This window comes from Lutjanus erythropterus, chromosome 3, assembly GCF_056507025.1.
Source record: "Lutjanus erythropterus isolate fLutEry1 chromosome 3, fLutEry1.hap2, whole genome shotgun sequence".
Lineage (NCBI taxonomy): Eukaryota > Metazoa > Chordata > Actinopteri > Lutjaniformes > Lutjanidae > Lutjanus > Lutjanus erythropterus.
This window is the reverse complement of record NC_139319.1, coordinates 40,430,360-40,458,335: the sequence shown is the minus strand read 5'-3', so window position 1 is coordinate 40,458,335 and position 27,976 is coordinate 40,430,360. Positions and strand designations below refer to the sequence as shown.

Genomic DNA, 27,976 nt, shown 5'->3' with positions numbered 1-27,976 from the left:
TGCCAAGAGAGGAAAGTCTGTTCAGAAGGATGGTGTGTGAAACTGCGTCAAAGGCCGCAGTCAGATCAAGCAGAAGGAGAATAGATAGTAAACCGGAGTCAGCAGCAAGGAGGAGGTCATTAGTGACTTTAAGGAGTGCTGTTTCAGTGCTATGGAAGGGACGGAAACCAGATTGGAATTGTTCATATAAATTATTGCAGGATAGATGGGTGTGGAGTTGAGCAGCAACTGTTTTTTCAAGAATTTTGGAAATCAATGGAAGATTTGCGATTGGACGGAAATTATTGAGGTTATTGGGATCTGAACCAAGTTTCTTGAGTATTGGGGTTACAGCAGCTGTTTTGAGGGCAGAAGGAACAACACCAGTGGTAAGGGAAGAGTGTATGAAATCTGTGATGAGAGGGGACAGAGAGGGGAGGGTGGCTTTTACAAGGACAGTGGGAAAAGGGTCTAATTGGCAGGTTGATGATTTGGATTTCTTAATGAATTTGGAGACTTCATTGACTGAAGGTAGGGTGAATACTGAGAGTGAATGAGTGGGGGCAAATGGAACTGGGGCAGGTGAAGTTGGAGCAGAGATGGATGTAAGTTGCTGGTGAATATGTTCGATTTCTGAAGAGAAAAATGATAACAAAGTGTTACAGAAATCAGAAGAGTACAGGTGAAGAGGAAGTGAATCTGACGGTTTTGTAATATTTGTGAGTAGGGAGAAAAGGGCCTTAGAGTCACCCTCATTTGAACTGATTAAACCAGAATAGTATATGGATTTGGCTGTAGAAATGCAGTCTTTGTAGTGGAGAATATGATTTGAATACATGTCTTTGTGCACAGTGAGACCGGCTTTCCTGTAGAGTCTTTCAAGTTGACGTCGTTTTGCTTTTAACTGTCTGAGAGTGGGAGTGAACCAGGGTGCAGTATGAGTCAATGACACAGATCTGGTTTTGAGTGGAGCAAGATTATTTAAAAGGTTTTGAAGGCTGTTGTTATAGTGTGAGAGGAATTCATCTGGGGTAGAAAACCTGTCAACACTGGGAAGTCTGTTGATACAAGAGAATAAATTGTCCAAGTTGATGTCCTTAATTTTATGGAAAGTTATATTGCGTGGAGGATTGGATTTGGAGAGTTTCATAACTTTCCTACCTAAGTTGCTTGCATTTGTTATACTGAATTTTTCCACCTGCAACAATAGCATCTTGCTTTTTCCAGGGGTGATGTTTTATGAAGGAATGTTTTAAAATCGTAATTGACGTAGAATTGCAGATGTCTGATGACCCTAACACACCCTCCACTCCTACAGCTGTTTTATCTAACATTTACAAGCAGGCGAAGGAAGCGCTACCAGCTCCAACCACAGGACCTCTTCATGACCTGCAGCCTGGTGACTGGGTAGTGGTGAGAGACCTTAGACAAAAGACCTGGCGCTCGAAGCAGTGGACAGGTCCATTCCAGGTGCTGCTGACCACACAGACAGCAGTAAAGCTTGCCAAAAGAGTCACCTGGATCCATGCCAGACACTGCAAAAGGGTCCCACTTCCACCAGAGACACCTATGACAAAACAGGTCATCACATCGCGAGGACGAGAAGACGAGGTAACAGTATTGGCATACTGTCCAACGAGAACTTGCCTGCCTCCAACTAAGTGGCCTGCTGAGTGAACCTCAGTGTCACCATCATGGGATCAGAGATGGAACTCCAACAACAGCCATGGCATGCATTCAGACACGCTGGATGGTGTGGCCTGTGAGGCTCAGTGTGCTTTCTTTTTGTGAGTTCATGCCCTACAGAAAAAAAAACTGTTTTCCATCAGTTTACACAGTTAACTACTGCTGACTGGCTCCCACCATGCAATGCTGAAGACATTCCTGATCCTGTTGACAATCCAGATTTTGACATTTATGTGTTAATATCTATGTAACTTTCCTACCTAAGTTGCTTGCCTTTGTTATACTGAATTTTTCCACCTGCAACAACAGCATCTTGCTTTTTCCAGGGTGATGTTTTATGAAGTAATGTTTTAAAATCGTAATTGACGTAGCATTGCAGATATTTTCTCTTCACTCTCTTATACTTTACTAATATGTTATCATATGTACAGATTATTATTTGTAGTGAAGGTGTGATCTTTTATGGTCTTTTAGAATTTTCCTTTACTTTCATTTTTATGTGATCATGTATGATCAAAAGGGGGGATTGTAGTGGGAAAATAATACGCTGAACTGGTCACAGTTGTTCCTCATAGTCACTTCTCATGTTCTGTCAGGTACTGACTGTTTACTTGTCCTTGAACACACAGCTGTTCTCCTTTTGGAAGAACAACTTCTGATAACACAATCACATCCTGACTCTCCCGATAAGCACTTCAGGTCCATCCTGACCCGACCTCCTTCATCTCCTAACCCTAGAAGATAGATTTACATTCTTGACTCATTATCAGTTCCTTTTACACTCTGTGTGACTGTGTACTGATCCTTTGCAAAGCTCTATTAAAACACAGATTTTCAACCACACTATTCTCAAAATGCCAAAAAAGAAACCTTTGGCAAACATTACTAATCATAATGTGAATAAAACTTGATACATTAATTCCCCAGATACACTTTGTTTGAACCTGTCTGGTGTCTGACACCATCCAATCAAGCTGCAGCAGAGAACCATGAAGAACTCACATTATGTTACTGAACTCCAGTTAGAAAAAATGATACCAAAGATCATTTTACCTGCATACAAAAATTACGAGGAGGTTTACAAAAAACAAATTCCAGAGTGCATAATAACTTGTTAAGGACTCAAAACTCAGATGACTCAAAGTTTAGTTGTTGGGACTTGAGTGCAAAGATTTGATACTTAGCATGTTATTATATTTTACTCTTCTACAAGTGTGTCAGGGTCTGCTAGAGTCCAGGTAAATTTCATCAGCAGGTGTATGTGTAGGTTCTGCGTGGAATCGATGTACTCTCAATTTGTTGAAACTGTACGGACTCGTCTGTGGACTTGTCCCTGTGGCCAGTACAGACACAGATCTACTGAGCACATGTAGAACACTTACCTTACGAGGCACCTGGATTCACAAGATCATGCAAGAATCTATCTTGGCAGGCTTCACGTTACCCTTTTGTGTCTGCACCAAAAGTGGTGCAGCCAGTCAGTGTCCTAGGAGGGACTACTGGCAGCTACAGGTATGGTTTCAGGTGTGACGACAGTGAAAAGCATTTATGGAAGCATTGATCTGATTGGTTGAAGTTAGCCTGTGTTAGACGTGACAAGATAATTCTTCCAATCATCTGCCAAGTGTTCTTTTCAAGCAGTTTCTAAGGATGACTTCCCAGATGATTAAATGAAATTTGTGTATTAAATTTGAGTATTTATACTTTGCATTTCATATTTTTCCATTTTACTTTCCAAACTACCGTCACACAACATCCATTTGTCACTCAATATCTACTTATATCTTTTAGTTTCCTAGTCATTTCAATTCATTTCAAGAGGCACAATATACAGTATATGATAGGAAACCATTATTGTTATGTATTATTCCAATAATTAAATTATAGCTGATAATAGATAATAGATAATTAATTGACAGCATCTATACACTCAATAAAGTGGGTGGTGGCATGCACATTTAAAAAGTTGGTTTTCCAGTAAATATAGAAGAAGAAGAAGAAGAAGAAAAAGAAGAAGAAGAAGAAGAAAGCATTTAATCTGAATCCTAAACCAAAATGCTCTAAATATAAAGTATGTTTGTTTTTTAAATTTCAGTCAGAGCTGTGAAATATGAAATCATCCATCTTTAATCACTACATTGGAGCCTTTCTTACCCTCAGGTGTGCAGAAACTACAGGTTATATCAACTTCTTTGTAAAACACAAAAATGTGAAATTAATGGTTATCTTATCCATGATGGCCATGAGAAACAGGTAATTATCAGTTATTATACTGACTGAAAAAAAAACATATTGTCCAACCCTAAGTGCAATAGTAATTTAATTTATTCACTGTTCTCTCGTTTTTTTTTACCCTTTAACTTTAATTTGACTTCTGGGTGAAATAATCCTCCATGTGATGAACTCACTGCACCTATTCAGCTGCTTGTGCAAACAGTCTGTTCAACCCATCAAGCTAGTTTTGCCTGGAAGCAGCTAGTTGAGCAAATATAAGTTAAATTCACATGACCTAAAATTAAAGAGAGCTGTTAACATGACCTGCGCTGATGAAGGACAGAGGAAATGTCCTCATGTCTCAAGTATGATTTTCTATCTGCCCAGTGATAGGTATTTTTTATTTTTATGAAAGTAAAATATTTTTCATGATGGAGTGTGAAAGATGAATCTAAGAGTCTGCCATTGTGAGGAAAAAAGGTATAATGGAGGTTCAGTTTCTTCTTGATGAAGCACAGAAGCTTTATATTATATTATTATGCTGCCACTCTGTTGTGAGTGGAGGACTATTTATCTTTTAAATAAAAAAATCAAAGACAGGAATGTAAGAAACCAATCAAAAGTTTCTTCACACCACAGTCAGTTCTCATTTCTCCCTCTCTGAAGAGTAGAATTGACAAAATGCATTTTTCATCAAATCTTGTCAACATTAAACCTGATTCGGTGACTACAGGAAGACTCACGGAAAGAGATGCTTTCAATGAGCAGGAACACTTTAAGATTTTACAGACATTTTTAAAAGACAAACAGGGCAATACTGCAAGTAAAATGTTGGACATGATGATCAAATGCTGTTCAAATGAAGACCAGGGGCCTCATTTATAAAAAAAAGGATTAAGGAACAATTTTGTTTATAAGTATGAATTAAGCAGAAAACCAATTGTGAGTCATTATCTATAAAACCTTACTTACCTTACCTTACTGATGTGGAAATGATCTTATCTCTAAGAAAAGTCTGGACTTGGCTGAAGTGATTTTCCTGTCAGTGACGTCGGGGTACTGCAGCCTGTGGTGAACTTTGCATCGGCTTTATGAACAATGTGACAGGAATGATCAATTAAAGGTGTGTGAAGTCTCTCTACCATCACTATGATCTTTTCTTCCAAACACATCATTTTTCTGTTTTGGTCCACTGCAATTCACTGTGAAAGAAATAAATTTAAAAAACTGAGAAAACCCAATTGAATTTCAACGAAACTGTCTTCACAAAGTCTTTGGGTTTTGAGTCAAACTTTTCTTCTCAAGTTTAGCCCACCTAAAATCTTTTAGTGACTGAATAATTTACTTTTATTTATTTTTTATTTTAGATAAAGATACTTTTTTTATTTATATCACTCAATATTTGGGTGCTTGAAAATTAAATGGCTCACTGAAAAATCTAAATTGTGGGGTGGGGTGGTGGTGGTGGTGGTGTTTGTGTGTCAGTTTGTGGGGCTTATATAGTATCAAAGGACCATGGATCCGGCACGCCACCAAGTAATTTAGTTCCTAAACACAGAAATGTTGAACATTTTAACGGTCCAACTCCACAATTTAGTCCTACATAGTTCTCAGTGTTTTCACAGATTTTCAGCAATTTAGAAGAAAAATTCCCTTTCTCCTTCACACAGACTTTAAGCACATGGTTGGAAATGATCTTAAGACTAAGTTCAAGTACAAGCACATTTCTATAAATGAGGCCCCAGATGCATCTCACCTATCATCCACACAATAATTATGAACATGTGAACAGTTTAATGTCATAAACTAGCCTTTGTTGGTTATCCTTACTGCAGGAGGAGGCTGTACAGGTCCATTTGTCCCCTCAGATACATGCAGGTGGTCTGTCTAACTGTCTCTACTTGGTGCTGTGCAGAGCCTGGTGCCTGATGAGGTTGCTGAGGAAGGAGAAGTTTTTGCCGCACTTGGAGCAATGGAACCTCTTCTCCCCCGTGTGGACACTTTGGTGGACCTTCAGGTTGGTGGAGGTGGAGAACTGCTTGCCACAGTGGGGGCAGGGGAATGGCCTTTCCCCCGTGTGGACCATCTGGTGGCGCTTGAGGCTGCAGACCTGGCCAAAGCTCTTCCCACACTGGGTGCACTGGTAGGGTTTCTCCCCTGTGTGAACGCGCTCGTGGATGCGCAGCTGGCACTGGTGGGCATAGCGGCGTGAGCAGAAGGTGCAGGCGTAGGGGAGGCAGGGCTGCTGGGGCTGAGCCAAGCTGGACTCCTGCTTCTGACCGCTGGGCGCTTGATACAGGTGGTTCTGAGCAGAGAAGTGGACACTGTCTATTGGCCGCATTCCAGACCAAGAGGTTTGCTGTTGCTGGGAGTCCTCTGTCGCCATGGTAACAGGGGGGTTGTTGAAGGTAGAGATGCGATTAGTGTAGGCTGCATTCCCTTCATACATCACGTCACCAGGCGGCTCATTGATCTGAACACACAGCAGCGGCTGATACTGTGACCTCACAGCGGTGTGAGGCATCACCTCTTCAGCTCTGTCACCTCCACCTCGTCCAGACGACAGTGCTCCACTGCAACCGTCCTCTGCTGCACGTGGATCTGAGTTGATCACAATGACATCAGTCTTCAATGCAGGGCTTGACCGGTCCATGTCGCTCTGAGGCCTTATGGGGAAACCAGAGGCGGGGTTTGTCCTTATTTGGCTAAATGATGAGTTTCCTGCTGTGGCTTCTGGTGTATATGTGGAACAAGATGGCCGCTCCATATCTTCAGTCTCGCTGCTTTCCTGCCAGTCCAGCAGCCTTTGGGAGGGACTATGTTTCTCTGAGGTGTCACCTGATGAGCCTGCAGCAAAAAGGAAAGAATTAGAAAATACTGTACTGTGTTGAAAACTGAGAGAAAACAACAAACTATTTTTGAATAGATTATGTTAATTTAGTCATTTCTACTACTGTTTGTCAGATGAGTCAGAAACCTTGGATGTTTTTATCACACTTCTTGCTTGCAACTCTATTACAACACAACAATAACATTTTGAAAATGTTTATGGAGATGATGGCCTACCAAGGATGTTAATGATTAATCATTAGGTCTGGGTAACTGTATTACTACCTGTAAGGTATGCATTGATATTACTCAGTACCAGGTAGTCTCGAAACTTCTCCAGTCAAACAATAACTGCATTCAATCCTTTTGGTACCCAGACCGAGAAAAAAACAAAATATTATTTATATGTTTTTTCTTGCAGCCAATCATCACAAGCATCATAAAAACCTTCGAAAAAGGTGTGAAATAAAGTATTTTATTGGTATCAGTATCACTTTAGGGTACTGGTATTGTAAGTTTTTAAAGCCCTATTAAAGCTCCAGTAGGCAACATTGTTTTGGTATAATTGAGAAATTATTTCATATAAACCTTTCAGCATATTGTAAATCAGGTGTTCTGAGAGAGAACTAGACTTCTGCACCTCCTTTATGGTTCTGTTTTCAGCATTTAGAGAATCTGGCCCGTGATGATAGACTTAAACCATGTGAGACACTGAATCAATGACAGAAACTACTGCAGGAAAAGTTGCTATAACACGGCATTATAATAAAGAGAAAAGAGCCTAATGAGCAACACGCACAGCCCAGGAGTTTGTCAGCTCACTCGGTTACTTCTGAGTTCACCTTCAGTTGTGTTCATTCACATGTATCGTGGAGCTTTGCTGAATGCCGAGAGGACTGGACGCAGCTGAGACACAGAGCTGACAGGCAGCTGCTCAGAGCTGGGAAGCTCTGCAGTGAAGGGTTGGTGGCAGACTGGTGCTTCTGGAGGTAAAAAAACACTGGAGTTGCTGTGATGCCGGCTACTTTACTGGCAGGAGAGGAGCTCAGGGTGTATGTTTCAAAGTTTTGGGATTAAAAAGAGGATTTATCTTCACTCCTGCTTCAACCTTCTGCAGCAACAACAAAGAAATCATGGAGCCGCTGACTGGCCAGATGAGACCTCAGCATTTGCTTTTGAAACTTTTGAGATGAAAAAGTGGATTTATTTTCACTCCTGCCTCTCAGCCCCTCCGCAGCAGCGATTCACATAACAATTATGGATGTGCTGACCAGCCAGATGAGAGCTCAGAGTATGTTTTCTAAACATTTGGGAATAAAAAGTGGATTTATCTTCATGTTTGCTTGTAAGCCTGTGTGCAGCAGCACCATGGAGGAGCTGCCCGTGCTGTTTACAGGGTGAGTAAATGACACAATTACTGACACCGTACTTCTGTACTGACACTTTTTGGTCGTCCAAGTCAAACTGCGGTGCCCCTGAATTGCATTTTCATGACTGCTTATATGGCTGCGAGCCGTGCCTGACATGAAACATGGGCTCGACTTGCCTCCAAGCGGGCTGCAGTCACGTCACGCTGACCGCGGCCCAACGGTGGCGAGCCTCCTTCCTGTCCCCCTCCAACAAGCAAGTGTTGTGATACTGAGTTCATGTGTGTGCAGGAGAGCAGAGAGATGTTTTTAAAAGTCTCTTTACGTTCAGCTCTCAGTACTTCAGTATCACACAGAAAACAAAACTTAACTCAGATGAGACTCAAAAATCAACTGTTTTCAAGATTTCTACCTGCAGCAGCTTTAATCTGATAATGTATATTTTGTGTAAACAGGTTTTCTCAGGATTTGGTCTGCCTGGTTAGTCTAGAAATGGCAGTATACTGTAACAAAAATAGTTAAGACGACTTTCAAGGCAGCACACTACACTTTTTCATCATTCAGATAGGACAGCTGAAGATATGACAGGAAAGGGGGAGAGAAAGGGGGGATGCAAATGTGCTGCAGGTTGGAATTAAACCGGCAGCCGCTGCAGAGGACTGATAGCCTCAACACATGGTGCACACGCTCTACCAATCAAGCTATAGGGGCGCCCCAATAGATTTTTGACTTTTGAGCCCAAGTCAAACTCTTATGTTTTGAAATAAACAAAAAAGTTTTGCTGACCTATCATATTTAGTCGAGATAATTTACTTTTCTACTTTAGATAAATTTGAATCTTTGAGTCTTACAAACTAAAATAAATAAACAAATAAATAAATTCAAAAGTTGGTCACGAGCTGTGAACCTGATTTGTCTTCTTTTTAGTGCCTGATAGTTTTAACTGATAATATTAAAATTTTAACATTTACTTTCACTTCTAAATACAAAATATTTTGAGTTCCTAGAATTCAAAGCCTTAAATTTATCTAAAGAAGAAAAGTAAATGATCTCAACACAAGATCAGTAGTCGGTAAAACTTTGAGTTGGGCTCAAACCTCAGAAATCTACTGCAGTATGTTGCCTTGAAACTTTGAGTATTCAATGTGTAACTTATTTGATTTCAAATGGTTTGTACTTGAATGAATGTTTCACATAACTAATGTGCAGTTAACATCGCTGAAATAAAACTGAGAACAAGATATTTAAGATTAATTTGATTATTGGTTGTTAACCATCAGTTAAGGAAAATTACAGACTTTGTGCTGACTATTTAAAGAGTTGTATGGTATATTTCTGACAAATGCCCCCCTTTTTTATCTAGTATATTTTTTTAATCAATTATTGATATATATTTTTCTGCAGATTGCTCACTTGATGTTTCATGATTTGAGTAATCTGCTCGTGGAGCTGTGGCAGCAGTGCCTACATGTCCCAGGATGCATTGAGGGCTCACTCGTTTGCTTGCTTTGAATCACCAACCTACCCTGTTGCTATTACTTTGTTGGCCAAAACGTAGTGACAAAAATACTCATCTAGCAAACTCGCTGGCTACCCAAAGGAGGAGACTAGAAATCTAAGCTCTAATAACCTGTAGTTCTTTTTAAATCTGTGCAGGAAGAACAACGGATTTTGCAGCAGTGGGGCTCCACTTTCTCAGCAACGGGCTTCAACATGTATAATCAGACACTCCTGTGCTCTTTCATAACACATAGCAGAGAGTAAACCCCATCCTTTGAAATGTGTGCAGATTTATCCTGCTTTCTCAAATCAATTTCTAACATTGTTACATCCACTGGTTGGAAGTTTTACAAGTGAAGGAAAAGGACAAGTAGATTGAGAGACAGATATTCTGTATGTTTCTTCTTGTCAACAAATTTAGTGTGTAGAGCCAAACCAGCAATAAACATATCTAATTACAAGTACTGTTTGTATATCAAAGCTTGATATACTGTATCTTCTCCCTCTGTGCCACAGAGCGCCAATGTTGTCAGAAAACTATTTGTTTTCTCTTAAGAACTTAAGAACAGGAGAGTAAGTTTTTTCATCAGTGAAAACAGGTGGAAAAAAGTTTGCCAGACAAAGTTTTTGTTTGTCTGTTGCACCACTACAACATTAGTCCATTGTCCAGCCAACAGAACCTTACTGTGAACCCAGATGTGTTGAACACCCCAAAGTTTTATGTCAGAAATGTAAAGTATGGATCCACAGCATTACACTTCACATAATTAGCATGAATTAGCATACTGACCACATGGACAACATGTCTGCTTGGTCAATTAATTTCTGACATTTTCAAAATTTAAAGTGACAGTTTATGCCACTCCAGTATTATCCAAATTGGCCAAGAAGTTGCTGAAATATTTTCCATATTAGTCATTATGATAATTATGCAAATAGCCCGACATATGAAAGTTAACATCAGGCAGTTTCATTACACTGGCAACACATTAGAGTGGCATCAATTATTAAATTAATCATCAACGATTTTGATAACTTATTAATCATTTTGAGTAATATTTTAAGTTAAAAAAGGAAAAATTCTCTGATTCCGGCTTCTTTGATGTAAATATTTTCTGGTTTCTTTATGATTTTATGACAGTAAATTTAATATTTTTGAATTGTGGACAAAACATGACATATGTGGACGTCATTTTGGGCTTTGGGACACAATGATCGGCATTTTTCACAATTTTCTGATCTTTCATGTTTTCTTTCAGATGATTTTTAATAGTGGCAAACTTCAGCCTCCTGTGGCCAAAATGAGTATTACAAGAACAACAACAACAACAACAAAAATCATCGTCCATAATTTTCTTTCCAACCTGTTTCCACAGACGAAAATAGAGCAATGTAGAAGAATTATCATGGCAAACTTTTTTTTCTGTTTTTAAGTCTTAAAGACAGTTGAGGAAACTATTTAGATCAAACTTAAGAAACCAGATCGTTGGATGTTTTTTTCTTATTTGCCTCTCAGGGCTGCCGTACAAAACAAACTGATCATGGCTTTAGTTCAGGCAGGCCACAGACTCAAGATCAGCTCATAATCTCAGTCAATCTCACGCAGCCACACCAGCTGATGGCTCAGATTATTATATACCTTTTAAGCATCCAATTGGCAAATCTCCATTTAAATGAAGCTGCTTTAGCCTGTCTACCATGCAGGCTGATTTGCAGCCCACCTCAGTCGTCAGTCAGTTGTCAGTGATGCTTGCTCTGTTCTGTACCCTGTCAGAGGGTCCCAGAACAGAAAACGCAACTTACTGCAATCGGAAATCAGTTTTCTTTGACTGAAGTGGTCCTGAGTAGATAAAAAACAGTTTCTTGTGCTCTGTACAGAGTGGTGATGATTAAAAAAATTGTCACGACTGTTTAAAGAGTGAGTTTGTGAAGCTGCTTGGTGCGGGTTGACATAACTGAAGGGTCATTTCCACCACAGGAAAGAATGTGACAGAAAAACAGACTGATACCTTGCACTTCATCCATCTTTTCCGCCTTGCTGTGAGGGCTGCTCGTGTGTGTCAGATATCCCTGGCCCTGGAAAGAGGAGGGAGGCGTTTAGCTGACACAAAGAACCCACAAGGCTCCCACACAGTAATTATTATTACTTTAAACAGGAGTGACTGGGCTGAGGTGTTAGATATTTGTGCTGGATATAAAAGATAAATATCAGTTTTTTGTGTAGCTCTTTCAACTGCAGCAGTAATTGACTCTGACTAAAGAAGTAAATGACAAAAACTCTTTGAAAATATGATTTATTGTCATATTTACACTACAGTTTGTATACATGAGTACAAATTTATCTCGTATCTTTGGTGAGCTCCAAGCTCTGATTTAAAGGATACATTTGATGTTCAACCATGCAGCTACATGTCAAAACTGATGTGATGAATCTACGAGGATGACAGAGGCTCTGATGTGTAAAAGCCCTCCACACAGCGATGGTGCTTTGACAACATGTGGAAAACTTAAAGGACGGGTCCATTATTTTTTTCTCTTCAGATCTGAACAATCAAATGTTCATTGCAGTATGTTTGTCACAGCATCAAAAGGATATTTTCCCCCCCAAGTCCTTCTAAAAACATTTTCCCAAATGACCTGACAAAGGTTTCTGCATGATGATGTTGCTACATATAAACCCCCCGAGGCTGACGGAGGGGAGGCTGTCACCGCTCTACTCTACATCACTGCTTTTTAAAAACACTTGACTAGGAGTTTAAAAGTTTAAAAAATCCCAGAGAAGAACGCAGATGGAATCGCTCTTTAACCAAACACCTCTTGACTGCAGAATCCTCACAGTGAGAGCCAGCTACAACTGCTCACATACTGTATCTTTGTCTCATTGCTGCATTTATATGGAACAGAGCTGCGAAAATTAAACAATTATTAAACGAATTGAAAAAAAAAAGAAGAAAAAAGTCTTTTTTTTTTCCTAATTTCAGCTTCTTAAATGTGAATATTTTCTGGTTTCTTTGAGGACATCATCTTGGACTTTGGGAAACACTGATTAACATTTTTCACCATTTTCTGACCTTTTATAGACCAAACAACTATTGATCAGTTCATTGAGAAAATAACTGACTATGAAAATAATCATTAGTTGCAACTTGGAAATTCAGTATTTAATATAATCAAAACTGTGATCTACGTGGTTAATATGAGCAAAAGAGAAACAGCAATTCTCATTAGAAAAGAAAATGTGATGATCTGATAAGAAGACTCATCTGTCTCATTAAATTCTCAGTCCACAGAAGCACTTTCATTAAAATACACAACAAAGATAAAAAATAACTAACCAAATAATTAAATAATTATAATAAAAAAACAAGTAATTAAAAATAAAACACACTCACACAAACACAAGAACTGATGGGTGAATTCACAAAAAAATCTCCCTGGAAGGAAATGAAATCAAAGGAAAACATGAAAACATCTCTACAGCCTTTTTCAGAGAATACACTTCAGTGATTTTTTCAAGTGATGGCCTCTGCTCACTCAGACGGACACACAGCAGGTGTCTGGTACTCACGGCTTCAGTGAGTTAGACAGTAATCATATGGAGGGAGCTCTCAGTTCTTGATTACATGCTGTGCTTTGTTTCGTTTACTGACATGATTTTGAAATGTTATGTTAATATAATTCTCTAAATCTTACCAGCCGTTCATATGTTACTGATACCAGTTTGGCAGTTAAAGAAGAAATATGCCACATCATTTCATTTTATAATAAATTATAAAATGATCATGACATGTCATCAGAGATGAAGAGAGATTAAACGTGTTAAATTGATTACAACACTTCAGCCTGCATGTTCTCCTTTGAAATGTCCATTCTGTTCTGGAATGACTGTTGTTGTTTGTCTCTCTCATGTTTATCACAGTTCAGATTAACGCTGAATGAGTTAGAGTCGTTTATGAGATTTAAGAAATCCTTTAGATTTTTTTTTAGAAGGAGTAGATATTTATAACAGTTATACTGAGCAAAATGTTAATGGGAGTCTGGCAGGTGGTGGGATTTTGTTTTCAGGATAACAGGCTTAACTTAACGTTGACAGAGTTATAAACAGCTGATAAACTTACAGTGGAGGACTCATCGTCACTTGTTATTCAATCTAGGGCTGCACGATATTGGAAAAAACTGACACTGCATTTTTTTAACCCTGCGATATATATTGCGATATAAAAAAATAAAGGAATTTTCACCAGATGACTTGAATAGCACTTTATGTTACGCTGCACTGCTGCCATCTTGTGGACAATTAACCTGCACTGATCTTGTGACTCACTCCATATGCAGGGGCGTGGTCTGCTTTGACAAACTGATTAAGAACGATTGTGATTGGTGGATCGCTGCGCACAGTGTGTGTCAGGTACCCTTGAAATTAGATGAGAACACGTTTAGTTCATTTGCCTCCCACATCGCAGGACCTGCGATGTGACTATTGCGCACATGTACATTGCGATGACGATGCTCGAACGATTGTGCAGCTCTAATTCAATCCAGTTGTAATGTTGCACTCCTCTGTTTTCCTGCAGGCAGCCTGCCTGAGCTTTAGTCGAGGAGGAAGGGATGAAACAACTCGCTTCAACCATCAACTGGATATAAAATAGAGATTCAAACTATTTAATAAACCGTGCATGGCTCCAACTCCCTGTACTTATTTTTAAACAGTGGGGTCTTACATATTGCTCCTTTAACCAGGTGGGTCACTACCCAGCTTTTTTACCTGCTCAGCATCTTTACACAGAATGTTCAAATAAGTTAAACACCCTGACACTGCTCAGTACATCAGACTCTTCTGGGTGGTGGGATTTAAACCTTGAAACGTTCCCATCTTAAAGATTTCTATTATTTCTCCAGTGCAGCAGCCTTTTGATGTCTTGTAGTTCAGTCCCTCCAGAAAGCTGCGATTGCAACGATTAACGCAAATTCAGCCATTGTCTGAATTGAATTCTACATGACATGCAATTTTGTCCAATCACCAATCACTGACCAATCATTGTCGCTTCCTGCGAGTTCCAGCAGTCCTCCATGCAAACATTATACATGTACAATTCAATGACTTGACTGTAAGTTACTTGACTGTAACTTGACTTTGTTACAGGTAGTCAATAGAACTCAAGGTAATTAGTTATTTCTGGTTACTGACATTTATTAAAACTCTGAACAATTTTGTATTTTATCATTTTATGCTATTTTGACTGAGTTTGAGCTCTGAAAAGATTTTGCTTCATTCACAAATTATGCATATTTTGCTTTCTGTGTGTGGTTTTATTCTCATCAGTACACGTTGCCTTTGATAGTTAATGAATTACACCTAAAAAAATCTCAACTTTTTTTTGTAATTTTACTTGCTCCTACAGTTTCATTGCAAAAAACACTTACACACATTTCAATGTGCATCACGATTTTTTAGAAAACCTGCCGTAAAATTAGGCCTGGGTGATATAGCTGAAAAACATTCACATTAGTGAAGTTTTATATTGGTCAATATGGATAATTATTGATTTTGTAGGTTGTGACTGACAAGATGTTGTATACTCTTAGGGGTGGAAGTGGCTGAGGTGATAAAATTAGTTTCTTGTATTATTGCAGGGTGATATGGACAAAAACAAATTATTTTTGACCAATTACCTCCATCAATCTACCATGATATCTGGTTTCATATCATGATACAATAAAATATCAATATATTGCTCAGCCCTACGTGAAATCAAGCATTTTAGGCCACAATAATTCCAAAAATTGAATTGTTGCTGCCGGAAGGACTGTATTCTGTCATTCTCTGTATAGTCCTCATTCTCGTCTGCCATCCCCACATTAGATTTGAAATAAAACCATGAATGTTTGGATGATGAAACAAACTTGAGAAACATTCAGATAAGTCAAAAGACAGAGACTGTGCTGCTCATGTTCTTGCAATGTCACATTTTCTTTCAGTCTGCTCTGCATTTCTTTCATCTTATTATTATTCATTCTGAATAAAAAAATGAAATGCTCTGAAAAGTCTTTCAAAAATATGCGTCAGGATTAAAAAGTGAAACTGTAAAAAAGGCTCGTCTAGTCGTCTTCGAGGAAAACCCGGCCCTGTCTGTAAAACTTTGGTGCAGCAGTGTTGTGGGAGGTCTGGTCTGTGTGTTCAGTGCTGGATCTTCTGGTGCCTCTTGAGGTTGCTGGGGTGGGAGAAGCGGCGGTTGCAGACGGAGCAGCTGAAGGGCCTCTCTCCGGTGTGCACGTTGCGGTGGATGTCCAGCTGGCTCTGGCACACGAAACTCTTGCCACACAGCAGGCAGGTGTAGGGCTTCTCCCTCGTGTGCCTGGCCATGTGCTTGTGCAGGTCAGACTCCAGGAAGAAGCGCTTGGTGCAGATGGTGCAGCCGAACGGGCGCTCCATGGTGACGGCGTGGTAGAAGGTGTGGTGGAAGCTGCTGGAGAAGGATTTGTGGTGGCTCAGGGGGCGGTGCAGAGCCACGCTGTGTGCATCGCTGGAGGAGATGATACTGGACGTAGTTCCGCCGCTGAATGTTCCCGGAGTGTGACGAGGCAGAACCTGCAGAGAGGACTTCACCTGCACTGATCTTTGTCCTCCTGGTTCCCGCCCAGCATGATGACTCGTGGGTAATGTGGTTTTGTCATGTGTGTGTCTCCCTCTCCCTGTTTCTCTCTGTGTCTGGTCTACATCTGTCCACTCACACTCCTCCCCCTCCTTGTCTGACGCCCCCCCTCCATCAATGACTATCACCTCTGACAGGGAGGACTTGGAGTTGTCTAACGCAGCCTCATCATTGTTTCTTACGTCCGTTTCATCATCACAGGAAGCTGGCACAGCGTCCCCACTTGGCGCCATGTCAGCGTCTGAGTTCAGCGGCTCACTGTCCCCTGCTCTGACATCACTTCCTGTTAGCTCCAGCTGGGAACTGTGGGTATTGTCACTGCTGCTGTCAGTTTCAGCTGTCCTGCCGACAACAAAGGTGACGATGTCAGATCCACTGACCTCCGTTTCGCTGCGGCGTCTGGTCGGCTGGCTGTCGCTGGCGTCCTTCGAGGCGGCATCTGCGTCACCTCTGCTGCTAGTGGTGGCATCAACTGGCACCTCATGGTTGGTGGTTCCCGTCTCCATCGCTCCCTCCACCTTGACGATCAGGAGCTCCCCCTCCTCCTCAGGTTCTGCTGACTGAGAGAACAAACTGATTAAAAATAATGTTCTATCTCTTTTAACTAAGCTGAGTTCAAAAAATGCATAACATTTCAACAAGAGGGAACCATCAGACCACAATGGCTGCCCGCAACAAACCTATCCCATTACAGGGACTGCTGACAGCTAAGAGCAGAGCACCACTCTTATAGTATAGAAAGCAATTGCTGAAGAAATTGCGGTGTTAATGCTGGAAGCTGAAATGCTGATGCTAGACGGCATTATTGGCTTAAAAAGAAAGATGTGGAATAATTTAAGGTAAGGAAAAGCTAATGCTGCTGGATTTAATTTGTATGGAGAAGAAGCTGTATGTAAGTTGCATGTGTGAAGAGTTTGAAAGTGGTTCTAATTACCAGGCATAGGATTTAAATGTTGAATAAACTCATAATGGACGGAAGATTTGAAACATAAAATTGAAAGAAGGTACACTACTTAGTTTTGAAAGGATTAGAGAGAAATATTCATTAGAAGCACATGATTTTTATCATTATTTACAGATGAGACATTTTGTCAGTGACTAGATAAAATGAGTAACAGAATCAAGTAAACAGCTGTGAGACCTATTTAAAAGAGCATATGGTTCAAATAAAGATAGAGGTATTATTTCAGGTCTATATAAAGGGCTTATGAACAGGAGGGAGGAATAGATATAAGAGAGGCAGAGTGGATAACAGTATGGGCATATCAATGGAAATGTAGCAGCTCACAGAGTTGGAGGGAGTTTGGCTGGAAAAGCCTGATAAGATATTTTATCACACCTTGCCAAAAATTTCACTATGAAAGTAACTCCTGCTTCCTGGAGAAACTGTGGAAATACAAATGCAAATCATTATCATGTTTTTTGGGATTGTCATGTTATTAAAGCCTACTGGAAGAGAATACATAATGACATACAAGACATTTTTGGGAGTCACATACCTATGCAAAGTAAAATTTTATTTTTTGGACTCATGCCCGATGGATGACCAAAAAGAGACAAATATCTGTGTAGTATTTTGTTGGTAGCAGCCAAAAAAGCCCTTACAAAAAAATGGCTTTCATGGGAGAGCCCAACTTTAACCATGTGGATGGACATCACAATGGACATTTGCAAGATGGAGAGATTGACAGCAGATGTGAATTACAAGAGGGACCTATTTTTCTTATGTTGGAAGAAATGGATAGATTACATAATACCACACAGGCCGGACTTTGACACTGCTAACCGTAGATAATACATCATGTGTATGTAGCAATAACCACATCTCACTCCCTGTGTGTTAATGTTCATGTTATGTTTTTCTTTATTTGTGTTCTTTTTGTCCTAAAAAAGGGGACATTCAGGCTGATACTCTGTGACTAATAATTGAAGTAGATGTACATAGTTCTTTGTTGCTGAACGTCAATAAAAAGTAAATAAAAAAAAAAGAAGAAACATAAAATTGAAGTGTGAATACTGGAAGTAGAAAAGCTGACGTTTGACTGCATTATTGACTTTAAAAGTTGAGTAATAATGTATGAAAAATGTGAAATATTTTAGTTTTTTTTAAAGGCTAATGCTAAACTTAACTGCTGGATTTAATTTGTATAGAGAAGCAGCTTACGTTGTGTGAAAAGTTAGAAAGTGGGTCTAATTAGTATGAATGGGATTTAAATGTTGAGTGAACTCATAATGTATGGAAGATGCAGAACATTATAAGGACTGAATGGACTTTCTGGCTTAAAGAATGAATGAGTAGATGAATAGATATAAGAATGATAGACAAAAGTTGATGACTATGAATAGTTGAAAATGTGAGAAAGGGATGAAGCTGGGAGTCATGCTGACAGCTAAGAGCAGAACAACCACTCATTTATCAAAATATGCAGCAATGGATTAGAGAGGACAACTTCTGAAGAAATTGTGTGAATGCTGGAGGTTAAAAAGCTTAAGATAGACTGTATAATGTTGAGTAATACCAACAATCCATCAAAAGGTGGAATATTTTAGGGTTTGTTGAAAAGCTAATGCTAAACTGAACTGCTGGATGTAATTTGTGTGGAGAAGCTGTCAAAGTTGCATGAAGAGCTGGAAAGTCTAGTATGAATGAGATTTAAATGTTGAATAAATTCATAATGTATAAAAAAATGTGGGTTTCTGGCTAAAAGTATGAATGAAAAGATACAAGTTGAAAAGAGTGTGAATAGTTGGAAAAGTGGGAAAGGGGTGAGGGATGCTGTGAGCTACACTGCACAGCTGACTTAACTCTGTATGAAGACACAGATGAAGGAATATGAATAGCAGGAAAAGTGTGAAAGAGTCCAATTAGGATGAATAGGACTGAAAAGTGGAATAAATCATAATGTATGAAAGATCTGGAAAATGATAAGGTTTGAATGGACTTTCTGACTGAAACTATGAATATGTAGATAAGACTTGATAAATACTTGAAAGGGTGTGAGAATGTCTCAGTCTTGCATGTGTGTGTGTGTGTGTGTGTGTGTGTGTGTGCGTATCAAACTGCATTAATTAGCAAAACTCAATCAGCTGTGTGTTCCCAGCTGTAATCAAAGGTTGCCATGGTGATGGTAATTGCTTTGTGACTCCTGGCTCAGAGACGTCCTTTCATAGAGACTTTCTGCTTCCCTCCTGAAAATTTCTGATTTCAGTTTACACTGGAGCGTATGTGGACACCTGTCACTTCTGGAGGTTGGCAGCGTCCAACGTTTAATTCTGCTTGATTCTATAGTTACACATGTAGAGACGCTGAGCAATTTTGTGGATTTCTGTTGCAACTTGTTCCAGCATTCACCAATAAAGATCCATTTCTGTAACCCACGAGTAAGTGTGTTATTACAAGAAGTATGTGCACAGTATCCTATAACCTACAGGACACTGTGCACATACTTCTTGTAATAACACACTTGTAGATTAAATATGAGAGCCACGAGCTTACAAATTAGAAATGATGCACATTCAGTGTACGACATTAAGCACAGGCTCTGCACAGGTGGAAACTAACACTACAAACACTCAGTTGCTCTTAAATTGACAGCTCAGCTCAAAATCAAAAGTATATATATTGTCCTCTCATCTGTAGTGGCATTTATCCATCTACCTTTTATTTTCTTTTTGCTGTGAGTTGCAGAGTTTTGGAGATGTCGGCCATAGAGATGTCTGCTTTTTCTCTAATATAATGGCACTCAGTGGTGCTCAAAACACCAAAAAAAAAAGAAAAAACACCCAAAAAACATACATTTGATCAACAGCAGTGTCTCTTTCCAAAAACCATGACCCTGTTAGTCAAGATAATCCACAGACCTCGCTGTGAGCAGTAAGGAACTACTAGAAAGAAGTAGAAAAGAAAGAAGTTCCAGTAGATTCTACTTCAGAAAAAGTATTTATACATGATGTTACATGCTCACTACAAGGTCTGTGGATTATCTTGAGTTACATGATTTCTGGGAAGACACATAGATTTTTTTGTATTTTTTAGACTCATTATATTGGAGAGAAAGCAGACAACTCTATGTCAGACGTCTCCAAAACTCTGCAGCTCACACCATGTGATATCTCTACAAGCCAGTGGAAAAAATATTAGTTTTGATTTTAGTGGTGAACTGTCTGTTTGACCAGCAGTGACATAAATAAAAAGAGGCAAGAATTATCTTAAAAGGGATGAATATACATGAAGCTATATTAATGTTGACTTCTAATTGTGTGGCTTTAAGTACTGACAGTGGACACACCACAGTAAAAACAAAGGCAGCAGAAGCCATTTTGCAATTTAACTGGCTTCACTACTAGAAAAAAAAGACTTCCCTGTAACAGTGTCTTCATAAACTACATTTCACCCCCGACTTTATTTGTCCCAAAGGGGAACTTTGTCTTTGTGCTGGTAAACATAGAAAACACAGAGACACATAGACTATGAAACATGAGACGATACAGAAAACATGAACACATCACGTAAAAACAAAAAAGTATGTATCAGGACAGACAAGAGACAAGATATAAGATGAAACATTTTAGAACTAACATAGTGTCTACAGCAGAATGTCCACACAACCAAGAGACAACCTTTAACACAGGACTGCAACTAGTGATTATTTTCATCATTGATTAATCTGCCAATTATTTTCTTGATTAATCGATTAGCTGTTTGGTCTATAAAACATCAGAAAATGTTCGGAAAGTGTTCAGACAGTGTTGCCCAAACCCCCCCCCCCCCCTCAGAGGAGCAAAAATAAATAAATAAATAAATAAACATAAAATATTCAAATTGAAGAAGCTGAAGCCAGAGAATATGGACACTTTTTCCCTAAAAAAATAATCACTTATCAAAATAGTTGATATTAGTTTAATAATTGATTAATAATCAATTAATGATTGCAGGTCTACTTGAATACTCTTTAATACCTTCTGATGAAGGATCTGACTAAATGGCCATATAGATTTACACAACACAAACTGTTTTCCTGCTTCTTCTAAAACTTGTGTCCAAGAATTGTTCCTTGAATGTTCTGTCATAAATCAATAATGATTATAACTGATGCTGACAACAGTAAAGTGCACAGAGACCATTCTGTTAAGATGGAGAAATAAGACCTCTGTCACACACAGTCAACATGTTCCCACAGCTTATATACATATATAGATAGATATCTTTTTTTAGGGAGTGTCCTACCATTTCTTCCTATTGCATAGATGTAGTAACTGATCTAAAATCAGCCCACAGCTCAGTTTTAATTTCAGTGTTACGTATTTGGGAAATGTACCAGCTGGGCTGAAAAACCAGGACAGATATTGGTTTCAAATACTATTAACAGGTAGTGAAAAAAAAAAGTAATAACTAGAAAATGGCTGAGTGAAGAGCCTCCTACAATCCCTGAGTGGATTGAAATGGTTCAACAAATGTATACTATGGCTCGATTGACTTTTTCTCTGAGGCATACTACCAAAAACCATGAAAAACACTGGAAAAAAGGACATCCCGTCTGAACCTGAAGGGATTTCATTTGGAGAAGTCTGCCTTTCCTCTTCTGTGTTTTCTTTTGTACCAACAGGATGGACTCTTATCAAGGGTCATAAAAAACTTCCAGGATCTTAAAGGGCAATCACTGAGCTAGGCTTTAATACTGTAACTGATCTTCATTTTACACGTCAGGCACTTTTCTTCACCCATGATAACCCTGTCTGTAGTCCATTGTGTCTTTTGTCAGACAACCAACAAAAATAAAGTTTTCTTTAAAAAAAAAAAAAAAAGTTGTTTGATATGAAGCTGCCATGTTCATGATGTTGCTTCAGCTTACACATTTGATATTTGTACATAATGTGTGTACATGATCATTAAGTGTTTTCTGGTCTTTTACAAGTACATAATTAATACACAGCTGAGATGATGAGGCTGTATCTGGGCATATATCCATGCATACTGCATGTATGCAGTGGTTGTGCTCGGATATTTGTATATGATAGTGGACTGGACTATTGGCCTCCTAGTGAGACAGCTGTTGGTGACATGGAGAAGCCTACTTTGACTCTGTGGTTGCTTGTTTGCTCACTTTTGAGGATTTCATGTCTGTTGTATTTGCTTATGTATAATGCTTAGTGAGGAGACTTTCCTTTTAGAAGCCTTTGGAGTTTTTTCACCTGCACACTCTGATTCTTTTACTCCTCTTGATAATGTATTTCTTCTGTTATTGTGCAAATAAATAAATAAATAAATAAATAAATAAATAAATAAATAAAAATAAAATAAATAAATAATAATAATAATAATAATAATAATAATAATAATAATAGCTATACTTCCTAAACTGCTTAATCTCATCTCAACTCTCTACTACCATCTGAAACACACTGACTAATCACAGTTCTTACACGGTGTAGCTGTTAGGGCTGTAACTAACGATTATTTTCATAGTTGATTTTCTCAATCAGTCTATTAGCAATTGTTTGTTTTAGATTGTAAGAAAATGATGAAAAATGTTGGTCAGTGTTTCCCATAGGTGACGTCCTCAAATGTCTTGTTGCACTCACAACCCAAAGATATTCAGTTTACTGTCAGAGAGGAGAAAAGAAACTAGAAAATATTCACATTTACGAAACGGAAAAAAAAAATCCCTTCTTTTTTTAAAAAATTATTTAAACATAAAGGTGGTTTTCTGGTGTCGGTGTACTGTAGGATATCTACCTCAGTTTTGGTGGTAGTGACGACCTCCTGATCAGGATCCTGGTCCAGGTTGATGGGCTGGGTCTTCTGCACAGGCTGCTGAGCCCCTGGACCTCGGTTCAGGAACCTGGTCCTGCCCTGCAGAGAGGGGCCTTGTGGAACAGTAGAGGAGAATAATTAACCACTAAATCCTAAACTCTCTGTATCTCTGCATCTTAAAACCACAAAGCAGCACGGCTGACCATTCAGACTACTTCTCTTCCATCTCTTGTCTTACAGCAGATGATCAGTGTATTACAATGATCTTACATGGGAATATAAAAACACACATTGACACATTCTCACCATGTTATTCAAAGGTGGGTAGTCCAAGAGTTTAAGAACGTTTCTCAACATAAAGCTGCAGTAATTTAGAGATTTCAACATCTACAATCCATAACAATTTTAAAAGATTCAAAGAATCCAGATACCTCTGTACATAAGGAGCAATAAACTGCTGTCAGTAAACACAGTCTGTTGCTGCCTCTACAAATGTTAAGTCTCTACCATGCAAAGAGAAAGACATACATCAACAACATCCAGAAACACTGTAGACTTCTCTGAACCCGAGCTCATCTGAGATCGACTGACGCACGATTGTTTTCACAAATCATGGATGTCATGTCCTCTAAAAAGGCTAACAAGGAAAAGGAAAATCCAGATTGTCACCAGTGCAAAAGACAGCAGCTGTGATGGCACGGAGGTGTGTTAGTGCACATGGCATCATGGGTAACTGTTACATCTGTGAAGGCCCCATTAATGCTGAAAGGTACATACAGGTTTTGGAGCAACATGTGCTTCCATCCAGGTGACGCCTTTTTCAGAGACGTCCCTGCTTATTTCAGCAAGATGATGCCAAGACACAATGTGGACGTGTTCAAACAGTGTGTCTTCATAGTAAAAGAGTTCAGGTACTAGACTGACCTGCTTGCAGTCCAGACCTGTCTCCCATTGAAAATGTGTGGTGCATTATGAAGTACAAAATATGACAACAGAGACCTCGGACTGTTGAGGACCTGAAGTCATATATCAAGCAGGAAAGAGAAAGAATTTCACTTTCAGAACTTCAACAATTAGTGTCCTCACTTCACAAGCCACATGCTGAGATCAAACCCGGGCCACTGCAATAAAAACTACTGCCTTATTTAGGTTAGGGCTGAACAATCTGGAGAAATATCTAACTGTGATTATTTGACCGATATTGCACTTGTGATATGATTTGCAATATTAATGGTAATGATCATTTTTACATAATTGTTCTTATTTTGATTAAAGAACATGTTAAAATGACAGCGGTGTGATTTTTTGCAGGAATCTGTACCAAATGAAGATTTTTTTTAAGTCTGTAGAATCTGATGTGTAGGACAGGACACATCACATCTGGCTCACTACATTCATTCATTTAAAAGTTTTTTGACACATTTTGCCTTGAACAAATATTACACCTCCTGTCATTTGAAAATTGCAGAAAGCCATAGTGAGATTTTGACATAATTTTTGATTAATTGTTCAGCCCTGTCCTGAAGTATGGTATGTAAATAATGTTGCTCACAAAAAACTAATAATGGAATAGAAACCACAAAGACTGGTGTGAATCTTGAGATAAAACAACAGCAGAGGCAAAAAGGATTTGTTCAAAAAACTTCAGTGAGTATGAGAAAACACTACCAAAACAAATTGTGTCAAACATCCAGTTATTTAAAATAAACCAGACACATCTGGCTGTCCAATATGAGGCCCGTGAGCCAAAGCTGGCCTGCCATCAAGTTTGATTGGTCTGCCATGTTTTTAGATTTAATATATTTTTTAAGAAATTATTTTGTAATTCGTTATTTATGCTGTCTTATTTTTGTGAGGTAAAAATGCTCTTTATGGGGTGTCCTGGTGGCTCACACGTGTGTGTGCGCCCCATGTAATAAAACCAGCACAATTAATCAAAATGTTATCGAAATCATAATATGGCTTTCTGCAATTTTCAAATCACAGGAGGTACAACATTTGTTAAAGGCAAACTTTTAAATGAATGTATGTGGTGAAACAGAGATGTCCTGTCCTACACTTCAGATTCTACAGACTTAAGAAAAGATCTTCATTTGGTACAGATTTCTGAAAAAAAAAAAAAAAAAAAAAAATCACACCATAGTTTAACATGTTTTTCAGTTAAAATAAGAATATTGATGTAAAAATGATCATTGTATCTAATGACGCAAATCATATCACAATTGCAATATCAGTCAAAATAACTGCAACTAGATATTTTTTTGCAAAATCATTCAGCCCCAAATAAGACAGTAGACCTTATCACAGGGGCCCAGGTTTGATCCCAGCCTGTGGCCCTTTGCTGCATGTTGTGTTCTCTCTTACCTTTCCTATCTTCCTGTTGTTTCCAATAAATAAAAGTGACCAAAAAAGTAATCTCACAAACTCTTTATATATGTAATATCAATAATTATTCATTATTTTTTCATAATCTGCACAGATAGGCAGTCAGTTAAGAGAACCTAGGATCACAGCACCACTTTTCATTTTAACTATACAAAAACATTATATTAGATGTGTGCTTTTTGCCTGTGGCCCATCATGAAGTTCCAGGTTTTTTAAAAAAGTTTGGGATCCCCTGATTTAGAGATTGTAAACAGTCCATGCCCCCTCACAAACAGCACTATGCAGAGGTTAAGGCTGCATCTTTGAAGGATTAAATTAAGCTTCAATTTAGTTTAGTCTATGACTGTTTTAATACAGGTCTGAGCAAGTTACTTAGAATTAAGACTGCTTAAGCAAGCATTTAGTCTGAGACTAGGCTTAAACCTTGTCTGTGAAACCAGCCCCATGAGTTACGCAGTAGTTAAGCATTACTTAAGTCCATGATTTCTATCCTTATATTGTAAAGTGTTACCAAACTGAGATACTGTTCTGAGAGATGTTGGATCTTATAATGTAATTTTTAAAGGGATAACTCACTCAAAAAAATGAAAATTCAGTCATTATCTGCTCATTCTCATACTGATTGAGGGTTGGGAGTATTTTGTTAGTCCACAAAACACTGCTGAAGTTTCACAGGAAAACAGTGTTGCAGAATCTCCCAAACAATGAAGTGAATGGTGACCAGTTTTCAAACATTAAAAAAACAACTTAGAAAAAATACAAAACACAACATAAAATGCCTCCATACTGCTTGTCTGGTGTAATACAAGTCTCCTAAAGTCCCAACATGCCGTTTGCACACCGTCACACCTCACAGACCCAGTTCAGACAGTGTGTATGTGCATGTGAACGTGACTCCAAGCTAAGGATCTACAGTGACCATTCAGGCTAAAAACATGGTGTAAATAACATTTTTTAAGTCATCTTGACATGTTGAGGCTTTAGGAGACTTGGATCACACCAGGCGAGCAGTGTGGAGGCATTTTGAAAACTGGTCACCATTCACTTGATGAGATTCTGCATTTTCTTGTAAAACTCCAAAAGTATTTTGTTGACTAAAAAACTAAACCCGACTTTCAGTTGGCATGAGGGTGAATAGATAATGACTGAATTTTCACTTTTGGGTGAACTATCCCTTTAATACTGATGAAGCAGTAATTAAATGTCATTCCCCTCCACTGTGTTAGGTTGGAGCATTAATATAATTAAAGACTGGTTGGAGGCAGAAACCTGAGAGACAGGGCTCCCAAAACCTCCCTGGAGGTGAGAGGATCTGTTTTTTTAATTTAAGTGTACTGTCACTTTAAAGTTAAGCTCCGGCTTTAGTTGAAATGAGGCTCTGTTAACTTTATTCGTCCTGCTGAAATAATCAGTTTGTGCTGACCGTCCTCTGTAGACTGAACAGATCTGTGACCGGAGTTCCGGGGCTACATACCGGCCAGTGAGTCCCTGCCCTGCCGGTTGAGGAGACGGACTCCGGTGAAGCGGCTGCTCATGGAGCCCTCCGCTCCCTTCACCCTCTCCGCTCGATACCGGGCGACCTGCAGCTCCAGCAGTTTGATCTTCCTCCGCAGGAACTCGTTCTCCTTCTGGCTCCGGGACATTTCCAGATGAACCACCGCGTATCCGTCGTCCACAACTTTACAGATTTCTGCAACGGCCGCGTTCGCCAGCACCTCCATGATGGAGGCGATCTGGGAATGGAAGTCCACGGCCACCGACATCGTCCGTGTCAACACACGACCTCTTGGACGAAGAAATGTATTTTGTCCTAAAAACAAGACTGCCTGTTGTAAAAACGTTGCAGTGCTATCTGAAATGCATAACTCTCTGTGTGGAGCTGTGGACTCTTTGTTGATATGACGGCTGTGTAGACGGAAGCTCCAGTTTTTTTGACAGTATTTTTCCAGTAGGAACGATGAATACAGTATAACAGCGCCCCCTGTGTCCAGGAGCAGCAGCACACTACAGTACCTCAACTCAGTGGGCTACTGGAGTAACGTGCAGATCAGATGCATCTTTAAAATAAACTAAACAACAGCAAGTAAATATAAATATGACTATAAGAAAAATAATTAAGAAATAATAACATTATTAATCCTGAATGAAATTCTTGTGCCAGTGATTTCTCAAAAATCACCGTAACATAGGAATAAAAACAATAATAAATATAAAATGGAGTAAATGCTAAAATTGCCTGATAGAATAACAATAAAAGTAAGATAACTTTAGTAAAACAAGTAAACTAAGTAACTAAATAAATTAAAATAGAGAGGTAGAATTGGCAATGATACTGCAAGTAATATTGCATGATATTGAAAAGTAATTAAAAGAATATGTTGCACATTATATTGAAATAATATTGCATTGCTTGTAAGTGTTATATTACAGTATTGTTAATTAAGATGATGTGATAATATTTACTTTACTAATTTTGGTGTAACATAATCCTTCTCAATCATCACTCATGGTCCACTAGAAGTGTGTGATGGTGGTTGTATCTGCAGAGATCCTGCCAAACTAATCCAAAACATTGTATTTCCTGGAAATTAGTCTCATTAATCAAAAAT

General features: G+C 38.9%; 1 protein-coding gene across 1 annotated transcript; it reads right to left on the bottom strand.

The window, feature by feature from the left end:
- Positions 1 to 5,589: 5,589 nt before the first annotated feature.
- LOC146330652 (uncharacterized) lies at positions 5,590 to 27,392 on the bottom strand. Its single transcript, XM_084716153.1, has 5 exons — positions 26,842 to 27,392; positions 22,965 to 23,095; positions 16,609 to 16,788; positions 11,585 to 11,651; positions 5,590 to 6,726 (listed from the first exon to the last, which is right to left on the bottom strand). Exons 1-5 carry the CDS (start codon positions 27,128 to 27,130, stop codon positions 5,777 to 5,779), a joined length of 1,617 nt encoding a protein of 538 aa, XP_084572279.1. The 5' UTR covers positions 27,131 to 27,392; the 3' UTR covers positions 5,590 to 5,776.
- Between the last annotated feature and the right edge of the window lie 584 nt (positions 27,393 to 27,976).